At 37.0% G+C, this 15,145-nt stretch overlaps 3 protein-coding genes across 4 annotated transcripts; 2 read left to right on the forward strand and 1 right to left on the reverse strand.

Moving 5' to 3' along the window:
- The first annotated feature begins 1,041 nt into the window (after positions 1-1,041).
- On the forward strand, positions 1,042-3,181 carry LOC108199003 (histidine-containing phosphotransfer protein 1). The gene is made up of 7 exons (XM_064083037.1): positions 1,042-1,100; positions 1,189-1,266; positions 1,415-1,545; positions 2,075-2,143; positions 2,320-2,391; positions 2,484-2,556; positions 2,909-3,181. Exons 2-7 carry the CDS (start codon positions 1,207-1,209, stop codon positions 2,963-2,965), a joined length of 462 nt encoding a protein of 153 aa, XP_063939107.1. The 5' UTR covers positions 1,042-1,100; positions 1,189-1,206; the 3' UTR covers positions 2,966-3,181.
- A 1,342-nt stretch (positions 3,182-4,523) lies between these two features.
- On the forward strand, positions 4,524-6,773 carry LOC108199004 (histidine-containing phosphotransfer protein 1). The gene is made up of 7 exons (XM_064083038.1): positions 4,524-4,576; positions 4,665-4,742; positions 4,891-5,021; positions 5,532-5,600; positions 5,781-5,852; positions 5,945-6,017; positions 6,508-6,773. The coding sequence occupies exons 2-7, from the start codon at positions 4,683-4,685 to the stop codon at positions 6,562-6,564; spliced, it is 462 nt and encodes a 153-aa protein (XP_063939108.1). The 5' UTR covers positions 4,524-4,576; positions 4,665-4,682; the 3' UTR covers positions 6,565-6,773.
- A 762-nt stretch (positions 6,774-7,535) lies between these two features.
- On the reverse strand, positions 7,536-15,027 carry LOC108200102 (LEC14B homolog). 2 transcript variants are annotated; one of them, XM_017368170.2, is made up of 10 exons: positions 14,853-15,027; positions 13,835-14,272; positions 13,625-13,744; positions 12,270-12,347; positions 11,957-12,151; positions 10,332-10,409; positions 9,897-10,072; positions 9,429-9,587; positions 8,395-8,455; positions 7,536-8,000 (listed from the first exon to the last, which is right to left on the reverse strand). In XM_017368170.2, the coding sequence occupies exons 2-10, from the start codon at positions 14,201-14,203 to the stop codon at positions 7,830-7,832; spliced, it is 1,407 nt and encodes a 468-aa protein (XP_017223659.1). In that variant the 5' UTR covers positions 14,204-14,272; positions 14,853-15,027; the 3' UTR covers positions 7,536-7,829. The 2 variants fall into 2 exon arrangements, with proteins under 2 accessions (XP_017223659.1, XP_017223657.1); XM_017368168.2 differs by having other exon boundaries at positions 9,429-9,599; positions 14,853-15,017.
- Between the last annotated feature and the right edge of the window lie 118 nt (positions 15,028-15,145).

Raw genomic sequence — 15,145 nt, forward strand, 5'->3', positions numbered from 1 at the left:
ATGTGTTCAGTAAAATGTATGAGTATTATCTTGTCATTAAGAGTACACATTGACTGAGATATACAAGCGGAATTTGAATTTTCCTCTGCTCTAAAAAATTAAGATTTCATCTAATTTGAAAATTTTCTGATATAATGATGGATTTATGAAATTGATATGGTTAAAAGTTAGAAAGAAAGGATTGTGTTTTAAATGAAAACTTTATGATATAGTGTTAGATTTATGAAATTGATATGGGGAATAGTTAGAAAGAAAGGATTGTGTTGATGGTTGTTGGTGGTTGAGAAGTGACCAAAAAACAGGGCCCTAGTGTAAAAACTCTCTTTACTGAGGGTGATAATAGCGTTGCTTGGAAGTATAAAAGAAGGGGTAAGAAAGAAAGAAAGAGATGACGAGAATGATGATGGCAGCAGCCGCGTTGCTTGGAAGTATAAAAGAAGGGATAAGAAAGAAAGAAAGAGATGACGAGAATGATGATGGCAGCAGTCGTTTGCCGGAGCTGCTTTGGCTTGTGGCTCGCCAAGAAAATGGAGATGATTAAGATGATGGTAAACTGGTAAAATCATAAATAAAAACAAATAAGTATAGAATTGAAAATATTAAATTATATATAATTATAGTATTACTCCAATATAAATCAATTAAATAGAAACTAATATTATTATGAAAAAGAGAAGAGAAAGGGTTTTTGGGTGCGGCATGGATTTCGACGTGGGCTTGGATCGGATTTATTGAGATCACGATGGGGTCTAGTGAGGGTTCTTGGGCCTGTCTGAAGCCTGCATGAAGTTTGATGAGGCCTGTAGTTAGTATGGACCGGACTATTTCTAAATTTTGTGAGATCGAATGCCATTTTTCCGATAAACAACATGGAGAAAATGGAGTATTACTTTTGAAACGTAAAAAAGACAAGTATATTGGAATAAAATCAGAATAATGGAGTATTCTTTCGAAAAAAGGGTGGGTCCTTTGGTCCCACAATAGTATCTTGGTCAAAAACGAGGTTATATGACAGAGGAGTAGCTAGTGATTGCCTGACAAAACAAACAAAGTATTTGTGTGCTCTGGCTCCAGAGAACCAACAAAGCAGGCAGGGCAGAGTACTTCTTGGATTTCGCCTCTTCTCTTCTGTGTTTCACACATTGATATATCAACTGCTAAGCTTTGAAAGATTATCTGTGGTTGCAGGTACACAAGTTTCGAAGCATGGAGTTGTTCCAAATGCAGAAGAGATATATTGAATACAATGCATCAATGTTTAGAGAGGTTAGATCACTAAGTAGCTATTGTTACTATATCATTTACTCTGTCAGCTATTTGATTTTATTTTTTGGGGGGGATTTATATATAAATCAATGTAAAGTTTACGGTTGGAGTCAATTTTGTGCCTGTCTGCTTGTTTGTTTGGTTATAGGGGTACTTTGATGACCAGTTTAAACAGCTGCAACAACTGCAATATGGGGGCAGCCCTGGATTTGTTGCTGAAGTGGTTTCAATGTACCTCGCTGATTCGGATAGCCTTTTCAATGTTCTCACCGCAGCCATGTACTCTCTCTCTCTCTCCCTCTCTCTCTCTCTCTCTCTCTCTCTCTCCCTCTCTCTCTCCCTCCCTCCCTCTCTCTCTCTCCCCCTCCCTCTCCCTCTCCCTCTCCCTCTCTCTCTCTCTCTCTCTCTCCTCCCTCTATCTATCTCTCCCTATCTCTCTCCCTCCTCTCTCCCTATCTCTCTCTCTGACACACACACACAAAAAGTGGGGGAATCACAGATTGGGGGCTCCCACAGTGAATAGTTAGAATATGCGTAATTGATATGTTTTGTTTCAGAACTTAAGGCGTCGGTTAAAGTTAAAACCGACGCTATTTAGCACAATAAGCCGCGGTTCTTTGAAAAACCGACGCTGAAAGTGCGACGCTATAAGTCCATTTTGTTCTAGTAGTATTTTCTCATTTTTACTCTGCGAAGTTCCATCATGCCCTCCATCACTTTCAAAATGATTCCTAGTTCTGTTACTGCACACGTTTTAACACACGCACATCCTTGTCGGAACTAATTATCCTACATGTCATCATAACAGGGATGAGGAGCCTAAAGATTTCAAGAAGATGGATGGCTATGCTCATAAAATCAAGGGTAGCAGCGCCGGGTACATATCTAACTTTATGCCTAAAGCATGTACCTGGTGCAGAAAGTCCCCTGTACAGCATTACTTTTATTTTCCGAAATTGACTGTAATCTGAGGCCACTTAGTGCTTAGAGGATAACTAGTATTGATCTTCACACCAGACAAACCTTCTGAATTCTCTTATATTTTGGTTACAGTGTCGGTGCTCAGCGAGTCCGAGACGCCTGCATTGCTTTTCGTGGCTTCTGCGATGAACAGAACGCTGAAGAGTGAGTACTTGCTCAATTTCATGCCTAAAATTAAAAAAGTTATCAATCTTGATCTATTCACTAAACATAGAAACATAAATATTCACATTCAGGTGCATGAGATGTCTGGTGCAAGCTAAACAAGAGTACGCAATTGGGAAGGACAAGCTTCACCACTTGCTCATGGTGATCTCCTGAAAACCATATTTTCTCTTTGCTAATATTTATTTGCTGATTCATCGCAACCAATCTGTTGTGTGCAGTGGCGGATCTAGGGTCCACGTCTTGGGGACACCAAGCAAATTTTCGAAAAACACCTATATTTTCTTTATATTTTGTGGGACACTTCTATAATTTTGTAAATTTTAAAATGGTCAAAATTGTCAAAAAGAAACTAGATCCGCCCCTGATCATAGGTAACTCCAATGGAGTTACGGCTAGCATGAATCGTTATACCATCATTAGCTCCAACGTTGCCTTCATCTTCTGCATATATATAACATATCTGATAGGATTTTGTTTAACTTTTTGGTTGCAGTTGGAGCGGCAGATTGTGGAAGCTGGTGGCATAGTTCCTCTGCTTCATTTGATGTGAGTTAATGAAATTTGGTCGCCTGGACTAAGACTGCGTAGCTTCATGTTTTGGGTTCCTTTGGTTGTTTTGTTTTACTTATTAAAATGGATTTCTTCATTTGTCCAGAGCTCAATCTTTCGTGAGAGCACTGATGTTGTGTTGAGACTTAAAAATAAATTTTAGACCTTAAAGTTTGGAAGACTTTTTATGAAGCTATAGCATATTACCTTTTATACACTTTTTTTGTCGTTAATGCATATATGATGATCTGAATTTCTGGCGGTTGGGTATACTTTTTTGGTCGTTAATGCATATTTGACTTTTTTTTTGTCGTTAATGCATATTTGACTTTTTTTTTGTTGTTAATGCATATTTGACGGTCTGAATTTCTAGCGGTCGGGTATACTTTTTTGGTCGTTAATGCATATTTAACTGTTCAGGATGAATTTTCGACGGTCGGGCATTATATAACATACAGTTCAGCTTTTTAATCGTTGGATAAATTTTCGACAGTCAGGATAATAACATTTATTTTAACGAATGTCCAACAATCATAATTACAACATATTTTTTAACACGTTCAGCCCGTTGAACAGGTAAAACAATTATTTAACCATTAAACTATTTTTTAGCTAGACAACAGAAATAAATATTTTCTTCCGGCGGTTGAAAAACACTAGACGCGTTAAAAGAAAACTATAATCCCAACTGCGAGATATTCATCGGGATGACCAGGAAACTATATACGGAGTATGTTATAAGAATCCCCAGCCGACCAGGACCTATCGTCGTATAGAGGCCAACACAAATACAAGTTCATGCGTGCAAAATGTCATTTGCTGGATTACAAACCTGCAGGCCATGCCCCCATTAAAGCTTGAATTTTCTTACGCAGACATCTACTATTCTACAACACTAATGGGTAGCAGATTTCACAAAACAAGTATCATTCTCAAATCTTGCACAAAACAAATATAGAAATTATCAAAATTGCCTCATCACCACTGTAAAGAACAAATTGTTGGTGATAAAACTGGCTTGTATTCATGTATTCTGTGTGTAATGTTATATGACTCGGAGGATTATAAGGTAAAAACTGCACCATCTTTTTTCTAGTCGTTAATTACAATATAAGAAAAAAAAAAATTCAATAATTTAAACAGAGTCTAGAGACAGAGATATCTCGAATTTTAGACTAGACATAATTTACAGAACATGTCAATATTGCGGCATGGATTTCGACGTGGACTTGGATCGGATTTATTGAGATCACGATGGGGTCTAGTGAGGGTTCTTGGGCCTGTCTGAAGCCTGCATGAAGTTTGATGAGGCCTGTAGTTAGTATGGACCGGACTATTTCTAAATTTTGTGAGATCGAATGCCATTTTTCCAATAAACAACATGGAGCAAATGGAGTATTACTTTTGAAACGTAAAAAAAACAAGTATATTGGAATAAAATCAGAATAATGGAGTATTCTTTCGAAAAAAGGGTGGGTCCTTTGGTCCCACAATAGTATCTTGGTCAAAAACAAGGTTATATGACAGAGGAGTAGCTAGTGATTGCCTGACAAAACAAACAAAGCATTTGTGTGCTCTGGCTCCAGAGAACCAACAAAGCAGGCAGGGCAGAGTACTTCTTGGATTTTGCCTCTTCTCTTCTGTGTTTCACACATTGATATATCAACTGCTAAGCTTTGAAAGATTATCTGTGGTTGCAGGTACACAAGTTTCGAAGCATGGAGTTGTTCCAAATGCAGAAGAGATATATTGAATACAATGCATCAATGTTTAGAGAGGTTAGATCACTAAGTAGCCATTGTTACTATATCATTTACTCTGTCAGCTTTTTGATTTTAATTTTTTGGGGGGATTTATATATAAATCAATGTAAAGTTTACGGTTGGAGTCAATTTTGTGTCTGTCTGGTTGTTTGTTTGGTTATAGGGGTACTTCGATGACCAGTTTAAACAGCTGCAACAACTGCAATATGGGGGCAGCCCTGGATTTGTTGCTGAAGTGGTTTCAATGTACCTCGCTGATTCGGATGGCCTTTTCAATGTTCTCACTGCAGCCATGTACTCTCTCTCTCTCTCTCTCCCCCTCTCTCCCCCTCTCTCCCTCTCTCTCTCCCCCTCTCTCCCTCTCTCTCTCTCCCCCTCTCTCTCTCCCTCTCCCTCTCTCTCTCTCTCTCTCTCTCCTCCCTCTCTCTCTCTCTCTCCCTATCTCTCTCCCTCTCTCTCTCTGACACACACACATACAAAGTGGTGGAATCACAGGTTGAGGGCTCCCACAGTGAATAGTTAGAATATGAGTAATTGATATGTTTTGTTTCAGAACTTAAGGCGTCGGTTAAAGTTAAAACCGACGCTATTTAGCACAATAAGCCGCGGTTCTTTGAAAAACCGACGCTGAAAGTGCGACGCTATAAGTCCATTTTGTTCTAGTAGTATTTTCTCATTTTTACTCTGCGAAGTTCCATCATGCCCTCCATCACTTTCAAAATGATTCCTAGTTCTGTTACTGCACACGTTTTAACACACGCACATCCTTGTCGGAACTAATAATCTTACATGTCCTCATATCAGGGATCAGGAGCCTAAAGATTTCAAGAAGATGGATGGCTATGCTCATAAAATCAAGGGTAGCAGCGCCGGGTACATATCTAACTTTATGCCTAAAGCATATACCTGGTGCAGAATGTCCCCTGTACAGCATTACTTTTATTTTCCGAAATTGACTGTAATCTGAGGCCACTTGGTGCTTAGAGGATAACAAGTATTGATCTTCGCACCAGATACGACCTTCTGAATTCTCTTATATTTTGGTTACTGCAGTGTCGGTGCTCAGCGAGTCCGAGACGCCTGCATTGCTTTTCGTGGCTTCTGTGATCAACAGAACGCTGAAGAGTGAGTACTTGCTCAATTTCATGCCTAAAATTAAAAAAGTTATCAATCTTGATTTATTCACTAAACATAGAAACATGAATATTCACATTCAGGTGCATGAGATGTCTGGTGCAAGCTAAACAAGAGTACGCAATTGCGAAGGACAAGCTTCACCACTTGCTCATGGTGATCTCCTGAAAACCATATTTTCTCTTTGCTATATTTCCTTTTTTTTTTTTAATTTTATTTGAGGGGAGGGGGGGGGGGGGGGGACCATATTTTCTCTGTGCTAATTTTTCTTTTTTCTTTTTTTTTTTTGGAGGCTAATTCATCGCAATTAGTGTGTTGTTTTTTCTTTTTTTGGGGGGCTGATTCATCGCAATTAGTGTGTTGTATGCAGTGGTGGATCTATGATCCAAGTCTTGGGGGCACCAAGCAATTTTTTGAAATACACCTATATATTTTTATATTTTGTGGTACACTTCTACAATTTTGTAAAATTTAAAATGGCGAAAAATTGTCAAAAAAACTAGATCCACCCCTGATTGTGCGGTAACTCCAATGGAGTTACGGCTAGCACGAATCGTTAAACCATCATTAGCTCCAGGGTTGCCTTCATCTTCTGCATATATATATAACATATCTGATAGGATTTTGTTTAACTTTTTGGTTGCAGTTGGAGCGGCAGATTGTGGAAGCTGGTGGCATAGTTCCTCTGCTTCATTTGATGTGAGTTAATGAAATTTGGTCGCCTGGACTAAGACTGCGTAGCTTCATGTTTTGGGTTCCTTGGTTGTTTTGTTTTACTTATTATGATGGATTGCTTGATTTGTCCAGAGCTCAATCTTTCGTGAGAGCACTGATGTTGTGTTGAGACTTAAAAATAAATTTTAGACCTTAAAGTTTGGAAGACTTTTTATGAAGCTATAGCATATTACTTTTTATACACTTTTTTTGTCGTTAATGCATATATGACGGTCTGAATTTCTGGCGGTCGGGTATACTTTTTTGGTTGTTAAATATTTTAGACCTCAAAGTTTGGAAGACTTTTTATGAAGCTATAGCATATTACTTTTTATACACTTTTTTTGTCGTTAATGCATATATGACTGAATTTCTGACGGTCGGGTATACTTTTTTGGTTGTTAAATATTTTAGACCTCAAAGTTTGGAAGACTTTTTATGAAGCTATAGCATATTACCTTTTATACACTTTTTTTGTCGTTAATGCATATATGACGGTCTGAATTTCTGGCGGTCGGGTATACTTTTTTGGTCGTTAATGCATATTTGACGAATGTCAATCATAATACAACATATTTTTTAACACGTTCAGCCCGTTGAACAGGTAAAACAATTATTTACCCATTAAACTATTTTTTAGCTAGACAACAGAAATAAATATTTTCTTCCGGCAAAACACTAGTACCTATAATCCCCAGCCGACCAGGACCTATAACTACCAGGAAACTATACACGGAGTATGTTATAAGAATCCCCAGCCGACCAGGACCTATAATCGTGTAGAGGCCAACACAAATACAAGTTCATGCGTGCAAAATGTCATTTGCTGGATTACAAACCTGCAGGCCATGCCCCCATTAAAGCTTGAATTTTCTTACGCAGGCATCTACTATTCTACAACACTAATGGGTAGCATATTTCACAAAACAAATATCATTCTCAAATCTTGCACAAAACAAATATAGAAATTATCAAAATTGCCTCATCACCACTGTAAAGAACAAATTGTTGGTGATAAAACTGGCTTGTATTCATGTATTCTGTGTGTAATGTTATATGACTCGGGGGATTATAAGGTAAAAACTGCACCATCTTTTTTCTAGTCGTTAATTACAATATAAGAAAAATATTTATTTCGATAATTTAAACACAGTCTAGAGACAGAGCTCTAGAATTTTAGACTAGACATAATTTACAGAACATGTCAATATTGCTGGATAGCTGACAATTTAGTAGACGCTCCACCAAATTTGACTAGACTGTCTCAGTCTCAGAGGATTGGTTTAAAGATTTATCAGAGAAGTCCCATTTTGCAACAGTTCCATCCCATGAAGAGCTAACTAGAGTAGGGTAGTTCGGGTGCCAGCTACAATCTCTTACAGGACCTTCATGATAATCGAGTTTGGCAACCTGAGCTCCAGTTAACTGCAACCAATTACGGCGATATATCAAATTTGAGCACCATTAAAGCAAACGAGATAACATGAACACATTGCGTTGAGTAGATTTCACTATAAACTACTGTCAAGGGTATCGTTGTTATATTGATATACAAATGTTACCAGTTTACAAGGTGGACAGCTCAGCTACACAAGACCATGGGGACTATATAGCCAACACGTCCCTTAAATTTAATACTTTACATCGACCTCAAAAGTTTGGACCATCACGTGATTAAGAAAATCTTATCCTGATTTGCCTTTTTACATGTATGAACAAAATGCACAAAAGGATGGCTTTCTACATTGAATGGCTCTTGATGACAAATAAGTATAAATTGCAATGCAGGAGCGTAAGAGTTACCAAACTGAAAGCTTACCAGATCATATATATATACTGAATCATCAGCAGATCCGGTGTAAATGTACTTCTGACCAGTGCTGCACCAAGTAAAAAATGCAGGTAACTACACAAGTAATTCATTAGCAGAGAGAATCCTTTGATGCTAGAAAGTTGTCATCATAAAAGATCCAAGAATATCTTAAAGGCAGCACATCTGCTGCAATATGACGAATAGACTAGACTACTGGCAAAAGCTATAACAGAACCAATATGCAGGAAATCAGTAAAAGTCTAGTTTCCAGCACATATAATGTGTCAGTAATTGTTTGTCTGTTGACATTTTTAGCGTCGATATTAAAAATTTTACCCTACAGGAATAGGACTGGCCTCAAAGTAAAAGGCAAAAGGGATTTCTTAGATGGATGAGTTTAACTCAACAAGATCGTTCATCAAGTCAGCTACTATTAGGCAGGGTTTCTTCACCAAGGAGATTCTATTTCATTCAAAAGAGGTGGGGGGCTCAGAAGTGAGGGAAGTTAAGGTTTTCCGGCCATACAGTATTTTTTTTGTACCTCCTACCCTTTTAAATTTTCTGATTCATATAAAGAGTAATCCATGAAAATGGACGCTGTTAATACCACTATCAGCACTTGAAAACTAGGGTAATTATTCTGATTAATAAAATACTAAAATTAGGAAAAGTACTAGTAATACTAGAAGTTCGACTAGCACTTGAAAACTAGGGTAATTAATCCGATTAATAAAATCCTAAAATTAGGAAAGTACTAGTAATACTAGAAGTTCAGCTAATTAGCATAGAGAGTAGATGCAATTAATAGCATATGGGACAATAGACTAGGTAAATCCAGATCAACAAGAAAAGCTTGACTGCAGAACCAAATGGTGCCAAGTCAAACTCTCATGAAAAACTACAGTAACAATCAAGAATGTTCACCGACTAAATAGGCTAAATAACAGTTCTATAGAAATATCATGTTATTATGTTATTAAGTAAGTAGGTTGCAGAAAATAACTTGAAAACATACACAGGGTAAATCACTTCAATCTCACCTGTATGCTGGTGAGAAGTAACACCGTATGAGGGTACGCAAAACTGAATGACCTTTATATGTCGCCAAAGAAATATCATTCGGATGACGAGAATTTCTTAGACGAACTGGGTACTCCATCCATCTGTAGTCCCATCTTACGTTTCTTTTATATGGATTACTGCATAAGAAACTAATGAGATTGATAATATAAAATTTGTAGGGAGAGAGGCACAGACCACGTTCAGATCTTACAAGGCGACAAATCTCTTAAATTCAATTGACAAGTGGTAGCTAATAATTCATCTTGTGAACCTTCATTTAAAACTTGATTGACAATTCAAAATTTAATTGACAATTTAGTGAGCTGACAGCACAAACAGCTAGGCCAGCAGAGATGCCATAAAAAGTATATGAGCTCTTAAATAGTAAATCCTTAAACAAAAAGTCAAACATGTGCAATGGGGTAGAAGAAAGATAGAAGACATACTGAGAAAGATTAGAGGACATCTTCCGGATATCCCATAGTTTAATAGTCTGATCTTTTCCATTTGAGATAAGATAACGGCCATCACCTCGACTATCAATAAATGTTACACCTTCTAGATGGCCAACTAAAACCCCAGATGCTTGTTCGTTATTAATGAGACAACGTCTGTCCAAAACCTGTATAAGATAGAAAATTAAGCATTATAATTCTCAATCATCAGTATTTATGATAATCATGACTCATGACAGACTACCAAAACTTTAAGCACCCCTTATAAGATGGTCTGGCAATTTGAAACAAAAAACAAAATTTTGATGGGAGCCTGTGCTAATTTGATTCACAAATGCTAAGAGGCAGTATATGCAGGAAGCAAGTCTTAGGCAGTTCAATGCCAACAACTACTTTTGGCAGAAAATAAAGAAATAAAATGTTTACCTTACACAGTCCATCATCACTCCCAGAATATATGATATGACCACTTTCATCAGCAAAGCACACTGTGTTCACATCACACTGGAGCAGAAAATGCAAATAAGTCATCAATTAAGTGTCAGATTTACATTACTGTTTTTGACAGAGTAGAAAAAGTGGCAAACTGAGTGAAAGGTAGCTATCAAGTAATCACACCAAATAAGGAATTATGTGGTTCACTCAATCCAACATGATTCACCAAGTGAGGGGGCATCTCCAATGATGACCTACATAATTTGTCCAAACTGTAAACACAAACACAAATATTCTCTACCAGCTCAAGCCAAAAGGCGTTAAATTCTATGGAGTCCACAAATTTCGGGTCCGGGTTTCAGATTTTGGGTATATCCATATCCAATCTTGAAAAAGATCGGGTTTCGGGTATACCCAAATCCGATCCGAAATCCGTAGAATCGGGTTCAGGTTCTCATTTTCGGGTATTTTTTGGATTCAACTTGGGTTTGAGCATGGATAAAAAATCCAGGTTTGATTTTGGATAGTGCCATATCCGATTCAACCCGATTGCCATCTCTACAATCTATAACAACAATGGGAGGGGATCATAATCCGCATCATGATTGGGAATGCAAAATGACACGTCCGAATCATGAAAAAACTAATCCCTGTTCACAGAACAAAGCATAATTACAGTGGCCTAGTAATCTCGGTCCAATTTCTTGAAAATGTTTATATAATATATAGTTTTTCAAACTTTACAATCAAAGAATGAGACTGATTTATTAATCCAAGGCAAAAGCATAAGCATTAAATAATTTATTTTACAGTATAGCAGAAGAGTATAGAGCCTAAATATATAGAATAACAAATCAAAGCAATTTGTTCAATTAAAAATGATCAAGGAAACCAGGAAAACATTATGGACAACCGCGTACCTGGCTGCTACTAGGAATAATATTATAATTTTATATTTTCATTTCAGGTCACAAACCTGTCAAAAGTTATTGGTGCTACTAATTTAATGCTACGATTTTTGTTGCCAATTAATTTTGTTTCATTTTACTAATTGAACCTTGTATTTTTGAGGAAGTAAACATAAAATAGCCTTAGCAACTGTTTTGAACCGAAACCGTTTTGATTCAGGTTGGTTTGGTTTGAATGTATATGGTTTTGGATTTGGTTCTGGTTTAAAAAATCAAAAACCTAAAAGTTAGGGTTTAGTTATACGGTCCAAACCCAACCAAATCACCCGATACACACCCCTATACGTGACTAGGGTCCCAATATACCACATAAAATCTGCATCAAGTGATTTGCATCTAGAAAATGTACAGATCCCTCATACTAAATAAGTATGTTTGAGATTACCACAATGAAGAAAGTCAGAAACCTATTCACAACAGCACAGGAAATAAATCGCCTAATTACATTTCAAAATGATTAGGTAACTTAAATCTGCGAACAGGATAGGATTTGTAAGGATTAGGACAGCTACAGGATAGGTTAACTCGCTTTCGTGTGAAACTTGCAGATAACAATAAAACATAATTTTTTTTGAAATTAACAATAAAACATAATTATTCATAAATTCAGACAGTTCTCACAAAAAATACTAACAGGAATTATAATACCATGTGAGCAGGGAACCGCATGGAAAGCTTATTGGCACCAAGATCATAGATATATATTGAAGCATCACTACTTGCTGCCACAAGTTCTCGTCCATCATTTGAAAATTTTACAGAGAATATTCCAAAAGCATCGTAATAATAATCGTCATCTTCAAAGTCATAACCAGCAGAAAAATCAAGACCCTCGTGAATTTCCTGCATAACAGAGCTTCGATGATGAAAATGTTTCTTAAACACATTATACCTTAAAACAGATAAATATGGACATTGTATTATTCTATATTAAATCTAAGGATGAACTTTCAGGACTTACTGTAATATTTGCAACAGACTCTGTTGCTGCAGATCCAATGTTAACAATATGAACAATGGGGGACATGCTGGAATAAACCTGCAATATAACAAAAATTTCTCAGAATTTTCCGCTATAGACATTCAACTTCGATTGTGGGTAAAGAAATATTAATGAGGGGTCAAACAAAAGGAAACCATGAATCCTTGTATTAGAGTGTGTATAGCCTTGTCACTGTCTTTAAGCATAGAATTGCACTTTTAGATGTTAAATATGAGACATGTTACTTTAGGCGTGAGAACGTGTGTAAATTAACTAACAAGGAGAAGCCCATAATTAGGCATATGACCAACTATAAATATAATTTTCATAAACGGCAAGAGTTAGCATATCATTTAAGTATATGTCTTAAGCCACTACTAGCTGATATGGAAAATATCATCAGCACAATATTAGATAGGCCTCCAACAAAAGTGAGTATGTAGCGAAGCAAAGTTGTTGGCTTTATTCATCATTGCAGCTGGCCGGCACAATCAAACAGAAAATCGGATTTCTTTCACTAATTATCTAGTGTAGAGATTGTTCTGTTATATTTTTAACCTAAATTGATAATTAAGTCCTTGGGTCTTTCTCAAAGGACTGCAGTTAATGTACAAAGGGAGAACCTAAAATTTTAAAGACTTGGCCACAATAGTATGTAAAAACACATCACGGCACTAAAAACTGCCTACTTGATTGAATGACATAACAAAACTTGATGTAGGGCACAAATTTTTAAGATAAATCTGTGCAAGTGGTTACATGATCGAAACTCGAAAGGGAATTTCCAGAATTAAGAGAGACAGTGCAAAGAAGTAGTTATGTGATATCCTTTGTAATGTAATTTATAAATCTCTACAAACTTTAACAGAACTACACTTGAACCTACTCCAGCAGGGGCTAAAAGACAGACACTGCTATTAGAAGGTCAGCAAGGCATATTGTCAATATAATCAAGTCATGGGAGCCAAAAACATTCCTAAAAACTGCTTAGGCATATAACTCCAGAAGATATATAAAGCATTTTATGGCCGAGTCAAATGCTATATGCTTTAGATTCCACTTTCCAGCAAAAGAATGAAATAATAATAAATTTTTACTTTGCTATGGTTTAACCTTCTACGAATGTTCAAACTAAGGGCGAGCTCAAAGCCTTAAAGTGAACTAGCATTTATAAAAATTCAGTCAAGCAACATGTAAAAGCAGATACAGGGAACCCAATACATCATCAACAAATTGAGGGCATTAACAATAAAGTAAAAAAACAGTAAAGAAACTAAGTCAGCATTTTGGTGCATAGCATATTAACTATTGTCTAATCATGGTTATAAACTCACAAGGAAACGTTGATCAGGTGAAAGAGATGCGTCAGTAATTGTCCATCTCAAGCTTCTGGCACGAATGTCCTTCTGAACTTTCCATCCACTATCAACATTATAGATCCTAATGTGACTTTCCTGAGGAGAACGGGAGTAAAAGGCTTATCCAAACTTAATCCACATCAAGTTTTAATCTTTACAAAATGAAAACCATGCCTCAAAAGATACCTGAAATCCCGCCACAAAAAGAGATCCATCACCAGAGAACTGAGATACATAACCAGAGCTGTCCATTGTATCAATCAAAGAGGGCCCATTGACTGGCAGGTATCTGTTCAAAACATGACAGCCATCTGCAGATGAAAACCTGCCACGACCAGAAAAGTTAGCCTCCCGGCGCGCTAGCATTTCCACAGGGGAGATAGGCAACATCGACTTTCCCGGTAATCTTCGACTCATATACTTGTGAGGTTCTGACTTAAGCCTCGTAAGCTGTGCAATGTCATGATCAAGACCCAACAGCTCATCGTGACTGTTATATGGTTCACTTGGAGTAGCAGACCCGCATTCGACCAAAAAGTTTCTTGTCCTACTCATTTTTTTACATTCACAAAATCGATAATTCAACTAGCAGAATGCCCAAACCCTTGAGCAGGTATGCCGGTCCTGAAACACAAGCAGTGCACATTCACACAAATTCAAAAACCATGAGCAACGACCAAAACTAAACAAAACATTATCAAACTACGAATCCGTCAAACAAATGTGCCTACGATTACCAAATTTTCAATTCAACCCCACAAATGGACATTACTAGAAAAAGAATTCTTAAAAAATAAAAAACTTTCGGGGCAGTAGCAGTTTAGTAATTAATTATCTTTGTAAACAACAAGTGTGCAAAGCACCCCTTGAACACATGAATAAAATAGAATGATTGTTAAAATAAAATTGAAGTGATTCGAATCAAAGATATGATCTTTATGTAGCAGAGAATCATAATTGGACGATGAAAATAATGGGAAATTAGTCAAAGCAAGTAAAGAAACAGCGCATAGATACATAAACATACATATCACATAAACTACTGTGTGTGTGTGGAGAAAGAGGGAGGGGGCGAGAGAGAGAGAGAGAGAGAGAGAGGGAGGGAGGGAGAGAGCGTGTGAAGAGAGAGATTTGTCAGAAGGTACTTGAATATTGAGAGAGAGAGATTTGTCATAAGATACTTAGCGAGAGAGAGAGAGAGAACCTGGCGAGCTGGGGTGAAGTTGAGGGAAGAGAAAGGGGTATCTGTGAATTACTCCTATTAACAGTGTGCTGCAGATGAAAAGTCAAGGTACGATGAGCACGACGGTTGGGGTTGGATTTCACACGTGGCGCCGAGGGGACATACGTGTCACAAACGCGCCCTCACCTCACAATCTTTCTTACTCCTGCGTTTAGCTTTCGTCATTTTAATGAATTATTCTTTTAGTGTAAAAATTTTAATAATTACGTTTTTTAATTTTCTTTTACTTTTTTATAATTTCAGATTTGTAAAAA

This window comes from Daucus carota, chromosome 8 (assembly GCF_001625215.2).
Source record: "Daucus carota subsp. sativus chromosome 8, DH1 v3.0, whole genome shotgun sequence".
Taxonomy (NCBI): domain Eukaryota; kingdom Viridiplantae; phylum Streptophyta; class Magnoliopsida; order Apiales; family Apiaceae; genus Daucus; species Daucus carota.